General features: G+C 35.7%; 3 protein-coding genes across 3 annotated transcripts; 2 read left to right on the top strand and 1 right to left on the bottom strand.

The window, feature by feature from the left end:
• The first annotated feature begins 482 nt into the window (after positions 1-482).
• On the top strand, positions 483-1,744 carry LOC132719574 (zinc finger protein 862-like). The gene is made up of 2 exons (XM_060703355.1): positions 483-1,616; positions 1,724-1,744. The coding sequence occupies exons 1-2, from the start codon at positions 483-485 to the stop codon at positions 1,742-1,744; spliced, it is 1,155 nt and encodes a 384-aa protein (XP_060559338.1).
• On the top strand, positions 1,582-3,766 carry LOC132719575 (uncharacterized). The gene is made up of 5 exons (XM_060703356.1): positions 1,582-1,880; positions 2,088-2,296; positions 2,588-2,714; positions 2,948-3,207; positions 3,590-3,766. Exons 1-5 carry the CDS (start codon positions 1,767-1,769, stop codon positions 3,714-3,716), a joined length of 837 nt encoding a protein of 278 aa, XP_060559339.1. The 5' UTR covers positions 1,582-1,766; the 3' UTR covers positions 3,717-3,766.
• A 17,649-nt stretch (positions 3,767-21,415) lies between these two features.
• Positions 21,416-22,250, bottom strand: LOC132719573 (membrane protein BRI3-like; the record flags this gene model as incomplete). The annotated part of the gene is given in 2 exon segments (XM_060703353.1): positions 21,416-21,907; positions 22,089-22,250. Coding segments are annotated over 2 exon segments (291 nt in total), but the record flags the coding sequence as incomplete, so codon positions are not given.
• Positions 22,251-22,529: the final 279 nt, after the last annotated feature.

Raw genomic sequence — 22,529 nt, 5'->3', positions numbered from 1 at the left:
GGAGCTGAAGATAACATCCTACAGAGATTAGGATAAGGGTGCGCAGTGCGTAATATTCCCATTAAAACTGAAAACTGCGCATAAAATTTTGAGCAAATGCGCTGTAGGTACGCATACGAAATAAATCGTCGCTCGGTAAACAAATAATAACATTCGGTCATTAAGAGTTACTTCCCCTGTTGACTGGTTAATTTTATACGTAAACACGAGGGCTGATATTAAACAATATCATGTGTACCAGTCTTCAGCGTAGGGATCAATATGTGTAGTTGATTTCTTTTTATGATTTATCATAACTCTGTTTCTTAATAAAAATAAATGTTAACAAATTTAAATGTCTTGATAATTTTTGACATCGATTTTAGTACGAAACGGATAAAATGCGTCTCCGTAATAATATTTTTTTTAAAGTGACTATTCTCGGCTGATCCCTTTGCACTTCTTTCGGCTTCTTTCGGCTGCTAACCTACTTGTTTATCAATATGCCGCCGAAGAAAATATTTAGATTCGAGAAAAATCAGTTGAATTTGTTTCATTTCGTAAGTAAGACTGACGGTAACAACAATCCAGTTGACCCAAAAGATATTCTTGTGGCCACACCATTAAAATCCACAGAAAGTCATAAAGACGATCTAGTTTCGGATGATCAAAATTCGGGCACAGTAATCACTGACAAAAAATGTTGGGATCGTTGGGTCAAAAGCTATCCATGGTTATATCAAGAAGATGGCAAAATGTTTTGCAAGTATTGTAAAATTAATGGGAAAAACAACTCTCTGACTAAAGGATGCACACATTTCCGCACAAGTACACTGTACCGACATGAAGTAATTGATGACCATATTCAGTCAGTAGCAACCCCATCACTTGCAGAAAACTTTCAATTAGCAGTAAGTAAAGCCTTTTCGAAGGAAGATGAGGCAATGGTAAAAATGATTAAAACTGTTGTTTGGCTGGCAAAGGAAAACTTGCCATTGTCAAAGTTTGAGAGTCTTGTAAACTTTTTAAACTCTGTTGATGTACCTGGTCTTGAAGCACTTGAATGTTCAGAAAAGGTGAATTACAAGAGCTATTATACTGCAAATGAGATTCTATCAGCAATCGGAGACCATCTAGACTGTATAATTAATCAAAAGTTGCATCAGTCGCCATGTGTGGCGGTTCTTGCAGACGAAAGTACTGATATAGCAAATAAGAAAAGAATGACCATTAATGCTGTGGTAATTGATCCTGAAACTTCTTGTCCCAATACTATCTATTTAAGAAATGTGGAATATGAAGATGGCACTGGTGTGGGCCTTGCAAGTGTAATTGTGGATGAATTTTACAGACGGAACATTTCATTTGACAAGATACTAGGTTTTGGCTCGGACGGTGCCAGTGTAATGACAGGGTCTGACAGGGGAGTCAAAGGCATACTTCTACGAAAGCAACCGCACATGATTCACATACACTGCATGGCTCATCGCCTTGCTCTGTGCACAAGTCAGGCTGCTGAATCTGTGCCCAACATCTGCGAGTATCAACGTTTCTTGACAAACCTGTTCTACTATTTCAAGGCTTCTCCATCCCGTGAACAGGAACTTCATCAAGTACAGGCTATTCTCAACCATCCGGTATTGAAATACAAAGAAATACATGCAGTCAGATGGCTTTCTTGCTATGAGGCGGTCGAAGCGCTATACAGAACTATTGATCCATTGTTGTCATATCTGCATCAGAGGGTTGCTGCCAAAGATCCTAAATCAAAGGGGCTTCTTAAAAAAATGGCTTCCACACAATTTGTGTACATAACATACTTAATGATGGATGTCTTACCTATAGTCATGAAGCTGTGTTTGAAATACCAGGAAAAGAGCCTAGACATTGGACAGGCAAAGGTTTGTTAGTTAACTTATATACCTGTATCATTCATAGTAATACTGTAATTTCAGGTACTGGTAGTTTGCTAAAAAGTCAATTGCTTAAGTGTACATGTACCAGTCTTCCAGTATCATTAATAATTTGTCATAAATCATATTTACATTTAAAGAACAATTGACATTGCTTTGATTTATAATCATACTAATTTGTGCACACTCTTTCAGGTTGCCTTGAATGGTTGTGTAGGAGACTTAACAGCTTTGATGGAAGGCAGGCAGTTGTACAGCACTCACATAGAGAAGTACTCCAGTGATGTAGTCCAGGTTGATGGGCGCTTTGAATACAAGGGACATTTGTTGACCAATTCTACATTAAACCTAGATGGCATAAAAAAGAAATTTCTGGACTCTCTTCTGAATAATATTAATAAAAGGTATGGGAAAAAATTAAATAGCACCAAAAAGTTTTCTTCTAAAAAAATAAATGTAAATTTTGTATTTAAAGTATACAGTAACAGTACTTGTAGTATTTCAAGGCAACCTGAAAGAGTGTGCACAAATTAGTATGATTATAAATCAAAGCAATGTGTAGTGTGCACATGCAGTTTTTTTGTTTATTCACAGTGAATCACTGGTCTGAAGTGAAAGGTTTTAAAAACATTGGTTCAGTATCTATGGTATCAGTTACTTACAGTAAATTACAGTACTAACACTTTCTACTGCAGGTTTCCACAAAAGCAACTACTTGATGCCTTCTTTGTGTTGTGTTTGAGAACTATTAATGTTGACAGTGATCCCAACTTTGGAGACTCTGAGATTGAACTTTTATTAAATCATTTTGGTGAAGAAAAGGTAAATTATTCTATATTAAGAATTTTGTTTTGTTTTTTCAAAATGATTGATAAAATAGTACACAAATTTTCTTTCAATTATTTTAATGTCAGGAACAGTTTCTTTGCAGTATGAAAATTAAGACTGGTCAATTAAAAAATACAACTTCATGTAACAGTATGTATCAGTAAATTAAAGGAGGAAAGGCTGCAGAAATCACTGATAAGGTTCTTATAAATACAATCTGTTTTTAGACTTATGGTGATGTGACATCTCCAGCACTTCTTAACAAAGATATAGTTCGAAAGGAATGGCGTCTGGTGAAGGAAATTGTGCGGTCCCTTAAGTATCCTGTTGATAGTTTCAAGGTTCTTTGGCGTCTCCTGACAGAAAGTCATGCTAAAGAAGTACCTAACATGATTAAGCTGGCTCAGTTTGCAGCTGTTCTTCCTCTACATACAGCTGACTGTGAGAGAGTCTTTTCACAGCAGAACAAAATCATAACTAAACACAGGTAAGTTTAATTTCTACAATGGACTTGTCTTTCAATTAGACCTACCAGGTCTTAAATTGGCCTGGACTAAAATTCTACTGACTGAATATCATACAGTGCAGACTATAACCAGACTGCTCAGATATGCAGGTTGCCTGGTCTGTATTGGCTGCCAAACCCAAAGAAATTTTCCAACAGCAGACTAAAAGTTAAAGAAATGCATTTTATTTTTTAATATATTTTATTGTATATTTTACATTATAATAAAGAACACAAAATTATATAAATTAATGTTTATTGGTACAACTGCTGAGTTTTTCTTTTACAGCCCTCAGCTCTGCTTAAAAGTGTTTGTTTAGTGGCCACAATGACAGAAAAGTATTACAATTTTGTATTTTTGCAGATGCAAGCTGTCTGCTGACAACCTGGATAAACTTCTGAAAATCCGCCTTGCTACTGAAGAATTAAACTTCCAGGAAGTCTTACGGCTGTGGAAACAGAACAAAAACAGGCGCATATTCAAAAAGTGAAAGTCAAATCTAATCAGTTGAGAGAAAATACAACAGATACATATATAAAAAGTGACATTCAGATAATACCTAAGGCTAACTCTTTCAACAAAAACAGATGTTAAATAAAAATTGAATTTAGATCAGACATAATGTTTGTATGTGATTATTTGTGAAGGGTTTAAGACATTAAAAATCTAAAACAAGTTACAAAAAATTCCCATTTGTTTTGCTCAAGTGCCCATTAAAACTGTGCCCATTACATTTTGCACCCATCGGGTAATAGTTCCATTAAAAAAAAATCTGTCCCAATCTCTGATCCTATAATATAAATATAAACAAATTTATTACATTTTGGTAACAACTGGTTTCAGACGATTATGGTGTACAATCTGAGTTTTATTTTTCAATTTAATTTTATAGTTGAGGTCTGACAGTTTTTCGATTATGACATATGGGCCTAGCCATCAATGTTCTTATTTCGGGGTTCTACCTTTAACTTGCGTTTTATTGGTCAACCATACACTATCGCCTATGTTGTATGTACTCGTATGAACACGATGATCGTAATGTTTTTTTTGGATGCGAGCGCTAAATGACGGCGAGCAATTTCATGTATATTGTACATAATTGTTTTTTGGGGGCTTCACATAATGACTTGGTGATTTATAATGTTCTATCGGTATACATATACCAAAAACTGGGTCAGTAGGTAATATAGGTTCATGATAAAGTAACATTCGGCTAGGTGAATACCCTGTTGATTCTTGTACAGCACTTCTATATGCTAAAAGGAGAAAAGGTATATGAGCCGTGTCATGACAAAACCAACATAGTGTGTTTGCGACCAGCATGGATCCAGACAAGCCTGCGCATCCGCGCAGTCTGATCAGGATCCATGTTGTTCGCTTACAAACCCTATTACAAGTAGAGAAACATGATAGCGAACAGCATGGATCCTGATCAGACTGCGCGGATGCGCAGGCTAGTCTGGATCTAAGCTGGACGCAAACCCACTATGTTGGTTTTGTAATGACACGGCTCATATGAGTATCCCAATCACGCTGATTGTTTTTTACTATCTTTGCTAACATATCGGCTAATGTTTTAAAAACTCTTTCACACAAGCCATTGGTTTGGGATGAAATGGTGAACAGCCTGTCATATCTATACCTAATTTGTTGCAGAGTTCCTGAAATAAATGACATTCAATTTGTCTCCTTGATCGGTTACTATCTGTCTTCGGAACACCTAAACGACTAATAAACTCTGACATAAAAATATCAGTACAAGTAGTGGCTAACATGTTTGGCATTGGATACAATTATACCAATTTTGTAAGAAAGTCAACGACTCCAAGGATGAATCTGCTATTATTATCTGACGTAGGTAATGTACCAAAAATATCTAAGCCGACTCTTTCTAGTGGGCGACCTGCTTGATATTATTTCATGCTAAAAGCCTTGTTTTTGCACGCACGAGTTTGTAGAAGTTTTCGGGACTGACATGTTTCACATGAATTGCACAAAAGTTCTACATCATTGCTACAATTAACCCAATAAAATAATCTTTGAATTTTTGACTTTGTGATGCCAAGATAGGCTGCTGTTTTGTGGTTATGTATTAAATATAATACATTATTTCTGGAGTTTTAATGTACTATAAACTGCCAGTAATGTGTACCAAATATTACTCAATTTTCCATATAGTAGTCTGTTATGAAGTACAATACGATCCCATTGTGACCAGTATCTCTTAACGTCTGAATTAAAGTGTGAAATTTCAGCCCATGCAGGTCTTTTATTTTCTATTTTCCACTGTAGCATAAGTTTCAGCTCTAGATCATTGTTGACTTCTTGTTGTAACTATTCTATCTGTATCGGTTTTGTCCAGCTATCTGTTAGTTCAACTGAAGTCATAATGTTTAATGCTTCATTCTTCTGCAGCTCTCTTTCTTGGTCTCTTCTCTTGATGATTGCTCACGTCTTTCACAGTAGTTACAGGGTCACAGGGTCATCACAATTACCATGTTTCGCTCGACTTCGATGAGAAATTTCAAAATCATATGAACCTAATTTTTCTAGCAATCTGGCTAATTGACCGCTTGATAACTCCATATTCATGAGCCAGGTTATAGCTGCATGGGCTGTTCTTATCTTAAAAGACACACCATACACATAGTGATGAAAATATTTAACAGCTTTTACAACTGCAAGCAGTTCTCTTCTAGTTATACAATATTTGACCTCATGTTTGTTCAGTGTTTTACTAAAATAGCCTATTACGTACTTTATCTACATTGTTCTGTATTTGTGAGCATACTGCTCCAATCGCAGTTGAGCTTGCGTCGGAATCTATAATGTCCTTGCCTTTAGTATTTGGATAACCTAGAATGGGAGCTGTTGTTATAGCCTCTTTTAATTTAAGAAATGCTCGCATGCTTTCATCCGTCCAAATTAAAGGAGCATCTTTGCCAGTCAATTTGTGTAAAATGCGTGCAATTTGAGCAAAGGATTTGATAAATGAACGATAATATCCAGCTGTTCCTAGAAAAGCTCTTGTTCTGTCACAGTTTTCGTTACTGGCCATTTTGTTATTGCCTCTATCTTGTTTGGTTATGTTTTAACTCCTTCTGATACAGTGTGACCTAAGAAATTTACTTTTATCTGAAATAAGAAACATTTGTTTGCTTCTTTAAGTTTTTAAAGTGTCAATTCTAACCTATACAAGTGCCTCCTCTTTTGGGTACCTCTACGTGGTGAGGAGGAGTAACATATGTCCGTTATGGGGGTGCGCTGCTGTGCACCTGTATGACGGACATATGGCCAACACCCAGACTGCCTGTTTGCCGTGGGCAGCGTCCCGTAACCTAGAAAAGAGGGTCCTGGTAGTTGAAGGATACCCAGGGATCTCCAGTACTCCTAACACACTGCTTTGGCCTCTGCTTTAGGGTAGACGGGTGACCAAGTGAGCCCGGCTTTGGCCAATCGGCTGGTCATGCCTTGCCCTTGGATATATATTTTCTTAAATACTTGAAAATTTCATTGAACTTACACGGTCCCGAAATTAATACAATTCAATGCACACAAATTATTTAAAATAAAAAAAATCTGAGTTTAAATTTTTATTCCTATTTGTGTTTCTAGTATACCTTTAATTCCTACTGAACTGCCATGATGGGTGCCGTTATGTTAAAACAATATTTCATATATGCATTATAAATACAGTATAACATATCCAAGAAGGCGGTGGCTAATGGGCTAATTGTGTAGGTTGTAAATATTTGCAATTTATGCGAGTATATCTCTCTGGTATCCTTGATGTGCGGAGACTGGATATCCGTCTCCATCGCACATCCCCATGTTGGAGTCCGAGGTGGCTGGGAAACCCGGAAGACGAATTTTGATATTTTCATTATGGATATACAAACAGAAAAACGAAAATCGCAAGAGGATTCAAATTGTAACATTTCATGGATTTTTTCCCCGTTCTCTGATTATCAAATCAAACGGCTCCAAATCACTTACTGAACTTAGCCCCTTCATTATAGAAAAACAACTTTCGGCTTTAATTGGAACACCTAAATCTGTCAAGAAACTCCGCAATGGAGGACTCTTGATAGAGGTAGAGCGGAAACAACAATCAGACATTATTCTGAAAATGTACAGCTTTTTAACATTGACACAACTGCCACACCACACCAGTCTCTAAACTCCAGCAAGGGCGTCATTCAGATGTTCTGACCTTGCTGGAATGCTAGAAGCAGATATTGCTGAAGAGTTAAAATCACAGCAGGTGTCAAATGTCAAGCGCATTCAGTCTACAAGAGATGGTAAACGACTGCCAACGAATAGCCTTATTCTAACATTCTCCACACCCATTCTCCCATCATCGATACGAGTAGGTTACCTTAACGTTCGCGTTGCGGTTTACATTCCAAACCCAATGCAATGTTACAAATGCTTCAAATTTGGTCATCATGAATCAAATTGCGTTAGGCAGACTATTTGCCGCAGATGTAGCTCAAACCATGACAAAAATGAGACTTGTAACGTTCCTGTTAAATGTGCAAATTGTGGAGGAGAGCATTACGCCACCTCCCGGTCATGCCCCTTGTGGTTAAAGGAAAAAGAAATTCTTCGTCAGAAGTATACGCAAAATATTTCCTTTCAAGATGCACGAAAGCTTGTTGAATCACAAGGACCAAAACGACACCCAATTGATGGAGGATGAGGATCTATACCTCTCCCCTCCTCCAACTCCGAATAGCAGAAGTCCAATAAAGTTTCCTAAATGATATAAATATTCTTTAAAATGGATAATAGAAGTCATTCTATCCTACAATGGAATTGCCGAGGTCTTAAGTCAAATTATAATGATCTACTTTTACTATTATCAAAATTCTCTCCAAATGTATTATGTCTTCAGGAGACTATGTTATCTCCTAAAGATAATATCTCTATAAAAGATTATACACTTTATAATTATATATGCACTAGTAACGCCAGAACATCAGGTGGTACAAGCATTGCTATCGCAAATTGCATTCCTCAAAAAGAATTAAAACTAAACACAAGATTACAAGCTTTAGCTGTGCAGGTGACCTTACATCGACCACTAACAATTTGTTCTTTATACCTTCCTTCAAATTTAACGGTAACAAGTGATGAACTTGAAAGTATTGTTCGGCAATTACCATCACCTTTCCTTTTGTTAGGCGACTTTAATGCTCACAATCCTATGTGGGGCAGTACATCTACAAATAATAAGGGTAATATAACTGAAAAATTGATAGATAACTTTCAGCTTTGTTTATTAAACAATCGGTCACCTACATATTTACATCCAGCTACAGGTACGTTTTCTTGCATCGACCTCTCGATTGTCCACTCTGCTATATACTTGGACTTCGATTGGAAAGTTTTAGATGACCAGTACGGCAGTGATCATTGTCCATTGTTACTTACATCAAATGACTCTATACCAGATGAAGGACGTCAAATTTTTAAATTTAAGAAAGCAGATTGGGACACATTTACTAGGCTCTTTTTCTATTGATCTAACAAAAAATGAATTTGATTTCACCTCTGATGATATAGCTGAAACTTTCTCTTCAGCATTACATACGATTGCTTGCAAAGTTATTCCATTAAAAAATAATAATAAAAGTAACAAAATCAAAAAACCATGGTTTAACGATGAATGTAAAAAAGCCGTTCGTATACGGAAAGCTTCACTCAAAAAGTTTGAACATAGCCCTACAACAGAAAACCTTGAAAATAATAGAATATTTAGAGCCAAAGCTAGAAGATCAGTGCGTCAATCTAAACGCCAATCATGGCAATCTTATGTTTAAAATATTAATTCAAATACTCCTATTAGGAAAGTCTGGGATGCAGTACGAAAAATAAGTGGTAAGTATAAAAAGAGTCCAACTGTTCACTTAAAAACTGGTGATGGCCAATATGCCAAAACAAAAACAGATATTGCAGATACTTTGGCTAAAACGTTTGAAAAGAACTCTTCTTCGAGCAATTATTCAAATACATTTCAACAACAAAAATGTAAAGCTGAGAAAGAGTATATTAATTTTACTTCAACAAACGACGAAGACTATAATTCCCTTTTCTCTATTGATGACTTAATTTATTCAATCAAAACTGCAAAAGATAGTGCTGCAGGCCCGGACGAAATTTACTACCAGTTTCTTAAACATTTACCGTCCCAATCCTTAGACTTGCTTCTTGACATTTTTAACAAAATTTGGGTATCTGGTGAATTTCCCAACACTTGGAAGAATGCGTTGATTATTCCTATCCCTAAACCTGGAAAAGATTCAACTGACCCTACAAATTATCGTCCAATTTCACTTACAAGTTGCCTCTGCAAAACATTCGAGAGAATGATAAATAATCGGTTAGTTTGGTATCTAGAAAATAATGGAATTATCACTAATTTTCAGTCAGGTTTTCGTAAACAGCGAAGTACAAACGATCATCTTGTACGACTTGAGACTTTTATTAGAGAAGCCTTTGTAAATAAACAACACCTGGTATCAATTTTCTTTGATCTTGAGAAGGCTTACGACACTACTTGGAAATATGGTATCCTAAAAGATCTAAAGAATGCTGGACTTAATGGCAGACTTCCTCTTTTCATTTCTGGATTTTTAAATGATAGGCACTTTAAAGTAAGACTTGGTTCAACTTTTTCTCAAGACCACCAACAAGAACAAGGTGTTCCTCAAGGGAGCATACTTTCTGTTACACTTTTTGGCCTTAAAATAAACAATATTGCTAGCGCTCTTACACCAGGCATAGATTGTTCTCTATATGTAGACGATTTTCTTATCTGCTATCGATCGAAAAGTATGAGAACAATTGAACGGCAACTTCAACAAAATTTAGATAAAATTCAGAAGTGGGCAATAGAAAATGGGTTTAAATTTTCAAAGTCAAAAACTCAATGTGTTCATTTCTGCCGATTGCGAAAACAACATAATGACCCTGAACTTTACATATCTGGTTCTAAAATTCCAGTAGTTGATGAAGCTAAGTTTCTAGGAATTATATTTGATAAAAAACTTTCTTTTATACCACATATTAAACATTTGAAAACTAAATGCCTAAAAGCTTTAAATTTACTTAAGGTTTTATCAAGTACAAATTGGGGATCAAATTCTTCCACATTACTGAAATTATACAGAAGTCTTATCCGATCAAAATTAGATTATGGTTCTGTAGTATATGGGTCTGCAAGAAAATCATATCTTCAAATGCTAGATACCATACATCACCAGGGTTTACGTTTAGCTTTAGGTGCTTTTCGCACTTCACCTGTAGAAAGTCTATATGCGGAAGCTGGGGAACCATCGCATATTATTTTCAAACCAAGTTATACTGAAAAATTTGTTAACAAACCAAAGGAAATTAAACCATTAGGCCTTCGTCTAAAAGATGATTTAGATAAACTTAAAATTAATCCAGACAGTATCCTTCAAAATGACGATGAGGATGTTCCACCATGGACTTATATATCCCCGGAAATAAATATTAACCTTTCAAATATAAAAAAGGCATCAAATTCACCTGAATATTTCAAAGAGAAGTTTCTAGCAATTAAGGAAGAACATGAAGATTTTATACATATTTATACGGACGGTTCAAAAGAAGGTTGCAAAGTAGGTGCGGCTGTGTTTGAAAATAATTTTACATCTAGTATGAGGTTACCAGATAATGCATCAATTTTTACTGCTGAAGCAAAAGCTATCGATTTAGCATTGTCATACATAGCACAGCATACCCACGATAAATTTGTGATATTTTCTGACTCGCTTTCTGTTTTAATATCCATTAAAAATAAAAAATCTGACAATATCATAGTAAAGAAACTTCTTTTACGATTTCATGATATACTGAAAACAAAATATGTTAAATTATATTGGATTCCAAGTCATGTAGGAATACGAGGAAATGAAAAAGTAGATGCTTTAGCTAAACAATCATTAAATTTTCAAAAAACTGACTTATTGTTACCTGCTTGTGATTTTAGACCGGCTATAAATAAACTCGTATCATCTGAATGGAAAGCAAATTGGGACAATGCCGTTTTTAATAAACTTCACGATATAAACCCATCTCTTGATATGTCACCATCTCTATCTCTGTCAAACCGCCGTGATCAAACAGTTCTTCTTCGATGCCGAATTCGACACACTAAAGTTACCCACTCTTATCTCCTAACAAATGACAATGCCCCTTTCTGTGTAGGTTGTAATGAAAATTTTACTGTCAAGCATTTTCTTCTTGAATGTCATGATTTTTCACAGGCCCGTAATAGATTTTATTCTGTAAATTCACTCAAAGAACTTTTTAATACAATTCCATCAAAAAAACATAATTGATTATTTAAAAGAGATAAACTTGTATTCTAGGATCTAATTGGCTCATTTCTATTGTCATTTACAATGTTTTACATAATATTTTAAGCCTATTATAGCATTCGGCACGATATGGCCAGTTATGTGTTGACGTGCCGTAAAAATCCAAACAAACAAACAAACTATACAAGTGATCAACAAATGTTTGTGCATATACAATCAAATCATCTAAGTAGATTAGAAGGATTTCATATTGTAAGCCAGACATTATTAACTCCATAAGGCGTTGGTAGGTACTAGCACTGTTGCACATTCCCATAGGCATTACTTTGAAGGCAAACTGTCCTTTGTGACACACAAAAGAAAATTCTGGAAACAAAGTGATCCCTCGGAAGCATTAATCACAACAAAATAACATAAGAATTGCAGACTCGGTTTGATTGAGTCTGTACATGAGGGATAATGAATAAGTGCAACATCCCTCACGCCCCCTAGCACCGGCTTGAGCGGTACTCAATTCTCAGCACTTTATAGTGTTGGCATCAATGATCCCGAAGGACCAGAAAATATAACAACACTGAAGTCTTCTATTAAAATTCCATTTTAGTTAAGTCCACCCATTGTTTTCTCGTTTAGGGCACACACATTTTTTTTATTTGGGGACCATATGCCGCTTTTCATGGAATGGCTCTAACGTGTCACATTGAAGGTTCTATGATAACCGCCATATGCCGATGTTTCAAAATTCTAAATTTTACCAGTTCATTTTTAATGTTAAATTCTACTTAAGCCGTTGCTAGGGGGCGTGGACGGTAGTTTGCACTTGACAGTACCGTCCATGAACAGGAGCTTGCAACATTTTCAATTTTGCCGTGTTGGGTTTTCTTTAGGGATTCTTATTTCTCTCTATTTTGTCTTTATCGTCTGGGTGAATCTTGATTATAGCAAGATGTGCAATCTAAAGTAGAAATCCATTTTGCTCCTTGTAAAGAGTCTAAACAATCACGAGTTCGTGGTAATGGGTAAGAATCTTTTAAAGTTACAGCATTTATTTTTCTGAAATCAACGCATAGTCTTAACCTCTCCTGATTTATTTTTCACAGGTACTATTGGACGTAAACTTGCATTTGACACTACCGTCCATGAACAGGAGCTTGCAACATTTTCAATTTTTGCCGTGTTGGGCTTTCTTTAGGGATTCTTATTTCTCTCTATTATGTCTTTATCGTCTGGGTGCATCTTGATAATAGCAAGATGTGCAATCTAAAGTAGAAATCCATTTTGCTCCTTGTAAAGAGTCTAAACAATCACGAGTTCGTGGTAATGGGTAAGAATCTTTTAAAGTTACAGCATTTATTTTTTCTGAAATCAACGCATAGTCTTAACCTCTCCTGATTTCTTTTTCACATGTACTATTGGGACTACTCCAAGGACCAGAACTAGGCTCTATTAACTCAGCATCAATCATACGCTGAATTTCTTTTTTGTACACCTTCACCGCATGCTTATAGGAACTCTTGTAGGTTGTTGCTTTATTGGCGGTGCTTGCCCAGTGTTCACTCTATGCTGTTTTTCTATCTTTTAATCAAGATCAGTTTTTGACCTGGAAAAGACATCTTGATATTTTATCAATAACCTTTTAACTTCTATAAATTGGTCTTTTGTAAGATTTGGCTTACAAACTTCATATACTGTTTTCTCTCTTGCATGATAGATGATTCACCTATATTGAAAATACTGTAACAGGATTCTTTGATTCCATCTGGTTGTATTCCCTCAACAGGTTCAATTTGACAAGCTTTTGTACTTTTATACAATTTTATTGGTTGATCAGTAATGTTCAGTACTCTGACTGGTATAAAATCATCATGAAGGTTAACTAAGGTTTTTCTAATTAAAACACCTAACTTTTGCCACACATTATTTAATGCTTGTATCATACCTATGTTGAAATCAATAGGTTGATTTTCTTACATACATTTAACAATTAACTCACTATCAGGAGGTACCATTGTATCTTTTGCTATCTGTATTTTATATACTAATGGTGCTTTTTTCTTTAATTTGCAGATAACTTTTTCTAGATGGACCTATAATGTCCAATTGAGCTTTTATTTTCATGTAGAAAATCTAATCCAATTACCATAGGTACTTCAACATCTGCAATAACAGTCTTTTGTCTATATTTGTTTTGTCCTATTAAAATATCTAGGTCAATTATACCATCGGTTTGAATAGGTTTACCATCTGCTGACTTTAAGTTGGAATGACCACCTCTTTTTTATGACAAATTTTATTTTGGGCCAATTTTGAATATAAACTTGACTGTATATAATAGTGCAAGTGGAACCAGTATCAATTAGTGCATCTAATATTTTGTCTTAAATTTTCACAGTCATATACATTTCATTATAATTTGTGGGTCGTTTGAAACTTAGTGCGGTTTCTCAGTTACAGCCTGTTGATGTTTTCCTGATACTTTATTTGTTTTGGCATTGAGTTGTTATAGCTTTGGCTAAATGTTGATCTGTTCTGATTATGTATGAAGTGGGATATCTATTATAAGGTAAATCTGCTCTCTTGTCTCGACTATCACAGTCTTTGTGCATATGTCCATTTTTACCACAATGAAATCAGGTAATGTGACTCTTATTTTTAGCTGACTTGTTTGGTTGTTGTGTGCTATGTTCTATTTTTGCTAGTCTATCTTCTATATTGTCAATACTAAAGTGCTGAAATGCCTGATTGTAGTCATCATTTCTACGACTGAAGCTCATCCTTTTTCTTCTTTCTTGTAGAAATAACTGACTTTCTAATGTCATCAATACGGCTTACTGTGGAATTTCTTGTCTAGATTGTTGTATATAAAATCTCAATTCCCTTTCTTCTAAAATTTGCAAGAAGTATGTGTTAGCTTCTTGTTCTACAATTAAATGTGTAGCTCCTGGGAATGAATTTCTGGTTAATTCTTTAATGCTTGATGCAAGATCTTGGATTGTTTCATTCTTCCTCTGTCTTCTGCTTCGTAACTGTGCTTTGTAGAGACTACTTTGGTTGTTGGGTTCAAAAACTTTTCTCGTAAGATTTCTTTTACTCGATCATAGTCATTTTGTTCATCTAACGAAATATCACTTAAGGAACCAAGATCCTTTCCTCTCAAACTAATCAATAGATTCATGGCTTTATCAATGTTGGGCCATCTATTCATTCTGACCACTAGTTCAAACTGTCTCAAATAATTTTCAAATGAAGTGGTACCATCATATGTAGCTGGTACCATTGGACGTATCAAAGGTTGGGCATTACCATAATGTCCTACATTCAAATTTCTAGGCGCCATAGAAACTTGAGAATTATAGCTGTTATCTGTCTCAGGATACGCTTGTCTGTTATCTAAATAAAAACCTAGGGTTGTTAAAATTATAATCATTAATTCTACTTCTATGTGCAACGGACACATCTGTAGTATCTCTTGATCTATGAGCTGGACTATCAGTAAAAATTATCTATTCTTTTTTCCCCAAGGTCTATGCTTGAAGCCTGTCGTACCCTAGGTGTCATTGCCACCTGCTCGTGGTTGCAAAAACTTGCCCGTCAGACCTGTGTAAATCTCATGCGACCAACCTTGACCCTCAAGACTTGCTTGACTGTGACTAAAAATTGGTCGGGACTTTTCATGGAACAAAGGATTTACTAGGTAGAAATTTAATGCAATCTGGACTCTATTTATCATATTACCTTAGCCAAGGGCTTTCTATTAAAACAGGGTCCTTTATTAGGGCGCCCTCAGCCCACAACTTATAATTTCTTCATTCCTCGAACATCTGTACCTATCACGAACAGGTTCGACATTTTTATCCTTACTGTAATTTATGGTCTGATACTGCCAAAGACACAGGTGGTTCTATATAGGCTCTTTTATTAGTGTTAATCTTTTGTCTTGGCAGTCTAAATGTAACTTCTCCACATGGAGTTGCTAAAATTTTCCTCATTCAAACTATCTTCTTCCCTAGGAGTGAGAAGCGTTCTAGATTAATTTTTCTAATGAGGTTGATTGAGGTTGAAATTGTTCATCTGTATCTGAGTCATATATTCTAGTTGGAGATTGGGCCTTACTCATTATGTTATATGTAGTAGTTGTATGCTTAGGACAAATAAGAAATAAGGAAATATTCAAAATATAGCAAATCTACAAGATATCTATTGTTGAGGTTGCACTGTATTGAAGTATGGTCTATGAGACTGGTCTAACTGTACCTACTGATTTTTTGTTTGTTTGTTTTGGGTTTTACGTCACATCGACACAGTATAGGTCATATCGCGACGTTCCAGCTTTACTGGTGGAGGAAGACCTCAGGTGCCCTTCCGTGCATTATTTCAGGCACGAACGACCTACTGATCTAAAATAAATATAAATCTTTATGTATATAAGCAAACATATGTGGAATCTCTCTAGGTGTCTGTTACTCAAGGTTGTACAGTATTCAGAACATCTGTTAAAAGTTTTACTCTGTATGTATGTGTTCTTGGTTTTACTGTACTAAACAAAAATATAAAAATCAATTATCTCAATGTCTGCTCTCTATCAGATTGTAATGATGAATATATCACAAATCTCTATGTTGTGATAAATGTTGCACTATAGGCCTGCAATATTTTCTACCAATTCTGTAAATTAAAAAAATATACTGTTAATAACAAATTATTCTAGATTTTTTTTTAAATTGCCAAGTTTTCACTAGTCAAGCAAAACAGTCAAGGAAAGGAAACTGTGTTGATTAAATACAACGGTCTTAGTACGAGTAGTTTCCCTTGGTTTACATAAATGGGCCGAGTTAACCTTCACGGATGTTGATGTTTATCGAGTTATAAAGTGTAACGTTTCCAATATGGTTGACTGAATATTTGTTTGTGATGATCTTCAGAAATGTAGGTTCATATCCCTGCCTAACTGCCACCAGTGCGACGCGAGCACGGTGCTATTCGTATGATAGTGAGATTCTACTTCTTACTTGGATTGTTGACTTTATAATATTTTTAGGGGGTTTTCTTTATCTAAATTTCAATGTTGTACTCGCGTCGGCCGTAACTAGACTGCCTATCAAAATGGGCGGGAAAAATCTCTCTAAATGGTAGTGGACTTATTAAAATCAAGGCTGATGTTTTATGTTGTTCTCTGTGTTGTTCTATGATCTCGAGTGATGATTGTTGATGTTGAAATTCAGACGAAGACACAAAATAGATAAATACAGAATCCCTAAAGAAAGCCCAACACGGCAAAATTGAAAATGTTGCAGGCTCGGTTTGATTGAGCCTGTTCATGGACGGTACTGGAAAGTGCAAGTTACCGTCCACGCCCCCTAGCACCGGCTTAAGCAGAATTCAACATTTAAACGTGAAATAGTAAAATTTTGAATTTACAAACGTCCGCAGATGTGTTCATACGGCGGTTATCATGGAACCTTCAATGTGACACTTCCGTGCCATTCCATGAAAAGCGGCGTATGGTCCCCAAGTAATAAAAAGCGTGTGCCCTAAACGAGAAAACAATGGGCGGAACTAAAAAAAATGGAATTTTGAAAGGGGATCAGAGGTTATGAAGCCTGCGTATCACAGATAAGACGTCAAAAGACAAATTTAAAAAGCAGGCAACATATCCTAAGGGTGATTCAACATTATTCAAGTAGGAATATTGGAACCACCCAACTAGAAAATGCCGAAAAGTTGAAACTAAAAATACCACAAGCACAACAAAAATGTCGTGCTGAACGATCTTCAAGGATCGAAAATATAACATCATTGATTAAATGTACGGGGAGACTTTTTACAGCCGCCACACGGCACAAATAACACGGATGTGATCATAAAATAGATAAATACAGAATCCCTAAAGAAAGCCCAACACGGCAAAATTGAAAATGTTGCAGGCTCGGTTTGATTGAGCCTGTTCATGGACGGTACTGGAAAGTGCAAGTTACCGTCCACGCCCCCTAGCACCGGTTAAGCAGAATTTCAACATTTAAACGTGAAATAGTAAAATTTTGAATTTACAAACATCCGCAGATGTGTTCATACGGCGGTTATCATGGAACCTTCAATGTGACACTTCCGTGCCATTCCATGAAAAGCGGCGTATGGTCCCCAAGTAATAAAAAGCGTGTGCCCTAAACGAGAAAACAATGGGCGGAACTAAAAAAAATGGAATTTTGAAAGGGGATCAGAGGTTATGAAGCCTGCGTATCACAGATAAGACGTCAAAAGACAAATTTAAAAAGCAGGCAACATATCCTAAGGGTGATTCAACATTATTCAAGTAGGAATATTGGAACCACCCAACTAGAAAATGCCAAAAAGTTGAAACTAAAAATACCACAAGCACAACAAAAATGTCGTGCTGAACGATCTTCAAAGATCGAAAATATAACATCATTGATTAAATGTACGGGGAGACTTTTTACAGCCGCCACACGGCACAAATAACACGGATGTGATCATAAAATAGATAAATACAGAATCCCTAAAGAAAGCCCAACACGGCAAAATTGAAAATGTTGCAGGCTCGGTTTGATTGAGCCTGTTCATGGACGGTACTGGAAAGTGCAAGTTACCGTCCACGCCCCCTAGCACCGGTTTAAGCAGAATTCAACATTTAAACGTGAAATAGTAAAATTTTGAATTTACAAACATCCGCAGATGTGTTCATACGGCGGTTATCATGGAACCTTCAATGTGACACTTCCGTGCCATTCCATGAAAAGCGGCGTATGGTCCCCAAGTAATAAAAAGCGTGTGCCCTAAACGAGAAAACAATGGGCGGAACTAAAAAAAATGGAATTTTGAAAGGGGATCAGAGGTTATGAAGCCTGCGTATCACAGATAAGACGTCAAAAGACAAATTTAAAAAGCAGGCAACATATCCTAAGGGTGATTCAACATTATTCAAGTAGGAATATTGGAACCACCCAACTAGAAAATGCCGAAAAGTTGAAACTAAAAATACCACAAGCACAACAAAAATGTCGTGCTGAACGATCTTCAAGGATCGAAAATATAACATCATTGATTAAATGTACGGGGAGACTTTTTACAGCCGCCACACGGCACAAATAACACGGATGTGATCATAAAATAGATAAATACAGAATTCCTAAAGAAAGCCCAACACGGCAAAATTGAAAATGTTGCAGGCTCGGTTTGATTGAGCCTGTTCATGGACGGTACTGGAAAGTGCAAGTTACCGTCCACGCCCCCTAGCACCGGCTTAAGCAGAATTCAACATTTAAACGTGAAATAGTAAAATTTTGAATTTACAAACATCCGCAGATGTGTTCATACGGCGGTTATCATGGAACCTTCAATGTGACACTTCCGTGCCATTCCATGAAAAGCGGCGTATGGTCCCCAAGTAATAAAAAGCGTGTGCCCTAAACGAGAAAACAATGGGCGGAACTAAATAAAATGGAATTTTGAAAGGGGATCAGAGGTTATGAAGCCTGCGTATCACAGATAAGACGTCAAAAGACAAATTTAAAAAGCAGGCAACATATCCTAAGGGTGATTCAACATTATTCAAGTAGGAATATTGGAACCACCCAACTAGAAAATGCCGAAAAGTTGAAACTAAAAATACCACAAGCACAACAAAAATGTCGTGCTGAACGATCTTGTCTTGTCTTTCTATGGTTGATGACGGTGACTTACAATAAATGTCACCGGCTGGGGAGTCGTAGTTTAACACAATAATTACACTATCGATAAACAGTTAAAATAATTTATTTAAGTGAACAATTATATTAAGAATTATTAGCTGCAACAATTTATCAACAATATTTAAAGTTTGACCACTACGCGGACTGTCAGACCTCGAAATAAAAACAGAGTTCAGAAGTTGAATATTTTGGAATAAATGTCCCAAAAAGCTGGACATACAAATTTATGTAAAGATCTAAACTATTTTAAATGTGATATAATTTGATTAACTTTACCTCAAATTCAGAAATTCAATTATTTAAGACATTTTTCTAAGAGAAATGAAACAATGCTTGTGCTCAGAAGAAAATGTAGAAGACGACTGCTCGGAGCTGACTTTGGGCGAACCGATAGCGCGCATGTGTAGTCACCGTATCCGAGCTGGTGCTCATGCGCTGTACATGTAAAGGAGCCGTAGATGAGCCTATATACATGCACAATGCATGTTAGGGAGCCGGGACAGAGCTGATGCACATGCGCAGTGTAATTGATAGAGCTTAATCCTATTTTACCAGCTTCCTTCTATTGTTATACGACACTTGAGGTTTGACAAATGCCTAAGATATACAGAAATTAAAAAAAAAAATTTTAATGTGTTAAATGTACATATTTATTTAAAGATACACAAAAGTCACCTTCAAAACGGTAATCAGGTTGACTTTCTCACGAATGATCTAAACAAGTAAACGTATTCCTGTAAAAATATTATGCTGGTAAAAGTATAATTTCATAGCAGCCGTACGCTTATATTTCTTTAAAATATGATAAACAAGATCAACAAGGAAAGGCGGCGTTCAATGAACGCAACCCCCACATGACCCAGCAACAAGAACCAATGGCAAGGAGCCCAGGGGGACCCCAAACAAAAACAGGACAGGGCAAAGACAGAGCACGGACAGGTGCTAAGTTTAACGGACAGGTTAAGTTTAAACTTAACTTTGATAAGATAGTTTGGTCTGTTTACTTACTGTGTTATTCGTTTTGGCAATAGCGTTGCACAGATTCGGCGTTACTTTTACGATAATTGCACATTCTGCGTTACTGGATATGCACGGTAAAATTTCATTTTCAATTTCGTGGTAGCTATAACTTTGTAACAATAGATGTAAGCACTTGTATAGATCATGTTTTACTTTTAAAATCAATACTAGTAAGTCGGATATGAATCTGAGAAGACCATTTCAGCTCATGTCTTCGTAAAGAAGTAAATCACCGGAAATTCCAACAGCTGACAGTTTAGTAATACGTCATTTGTGCCATACCCGATCAAAAGCTTTGTTGATGTCACGAAATACGATTCTAATTTCCTTTCCATTATCTGTTGCTTCACAGAAAGAATTATAAATGATTGACAGTCGATTTAAAGTTGAGTAACCTTGACTGATATTCTGATAGAATTTTGATGCTAACCGAAGTCCGACTTTTTAAGCTTATTAGCCTGTTTGAAACATTTACGAATTAGTTGTTAAATTTCACCTGATATCCACTTTGATTCTGTTGCTCCCCTAAAATTTGTTTTATATCAATATTACAAATGTCTCATTTAATTTTAAATAATAACCATATGTTTCTAACCTCACAAAATCCAGATAACTCGCAAACAAACTTCTGTGATGAAAGCCTAGATATCATTTCACATGAAGCGAAATTAGTTAGTGTCTTTAAAGTAAAATTTTCAAGTATTAAAAGTGGCATTTTGTTTATTCAATAATTATAAGTAGTGAACATAACATCAAGGCGAAAGTACATAAAAAGAATCTCTTAATAATCAATAACAAATAATTGAAAAGTTCGTGTTTATGAAATGATGGCATGACCTAGAATAAGCGGATTCTGCAATTAATATGATCGATTAAGCGTACCGATACAGCACAGATAAGTTTCACGGAAAATATATTTATTTGTTCTGATTCATTGTCCCATTCGACCGTTGTCCCATTCGACCGTTCTATTGATTTTAACATCAGTTGTTTACCAATCGATAACTGTGCTTTGTAACTGTCAATGAAATACGCTGGTATTAATATCGATTACAAAAATCTTTAAGTCTCTACAAAACCATTTTTACGGGTTAAGATACAAATACAAACTGTTAATTTGGAAACAATCTTTATTATGTTTTGGAGAGACGGATTTAAACAAGTTTAAGCGTAAATGCACAATTTTGGACATACGTTTAAGTAACAAGTCATTATTATTGTTATAGTAAATTTTACATCATGATTCTTTATAAAATATCATCGGTTGCTGACACGAATAAGTTATTGTTAATATATGCTTGATTATATGTAGATTTTGTCTATAACAATAACATGTTAGTAGTTGTGTGCAATCCAGCTAGTATCAGTAATAATATTAAAAGGTTGAGCTTTAATTGTTCTAATTAAGGCACTGCAATTTATCAAAAAGGTAACAAGATATCACAGACAACGAAATAGCATGCAGGACAACAAGTCTATATTTTAGCTCGACAGTGAGTGCATCGACGCTCCGTCATCATCAAACAGCAGATTACACCAAGAGGGAAAAACAGTATAGCGATCAGTATACCAATTGTAGAGTAGTCGGACCTTGCAAACCCAAGCTGCAAAACATACATTCATAAAATTATTCCAATATTTCAAACAAAAAAAATCAATAAAATATATAAATTCAAGAATTGTTTAAAAAATGGCATGATTAAACTCAAATCTATTGCTCAAATATTTAAAGAAATGTGTCTTATTATCAGAAATTAATTATATATAAGGACAGCAAAAACATACACCGCAGTATGGACATGTTCCTCTGACCCCCTGTACACCAGGCTGTGAGACAACTACAACATTACTTTGACCGTGAACTGGTACGGGATGACCCTGCTGGTACGGAGCATAGCCAGGCTGTGTATATGAAGGCGGCTGCTGACTGTTATACGTTGCGAAACCGGTGCCTCCCTCTATGAAAAATTAGAAAATGTATTTTTATTTATTCCAAAAAGTATCTCAGACAGTTCTTGTAAATTATAAACTATTCATTTCAATTTTGAACAAATGCGTAAAAAATCCGTACCGAATAATATCAATCGTAACACATTGTGGATTTTCAAAAATCAACATGGAAACAACAAAGATTGAAAGTAGTTCTACTACGTGAAATTTGATGTGAATATTCAGTATTGTGCTATAAGCATTATAAGAATTACAGGTATTTACTGGACATCAAGC

The sequence above is a fragment of the Ruditapes philippinarum genome, unplaced genomic scaffold (genome assembly GCF_026571515.1).
Source record: "Ruditapes philippinarum isolate M1 unplaced genomic scaffold, ASM2657151v2 ctg5465_1_1_1_1, whole genome shotgun sequence".
NCBI lineage: Eukaryota > Metazoa > Mollusca > Bivalvia > Venerida > Veneridae > Ruditapes > Ruditapes philippinarum.
This window is presented reverse-complemented; position numbering and strand designations above follow the sequence as displayed.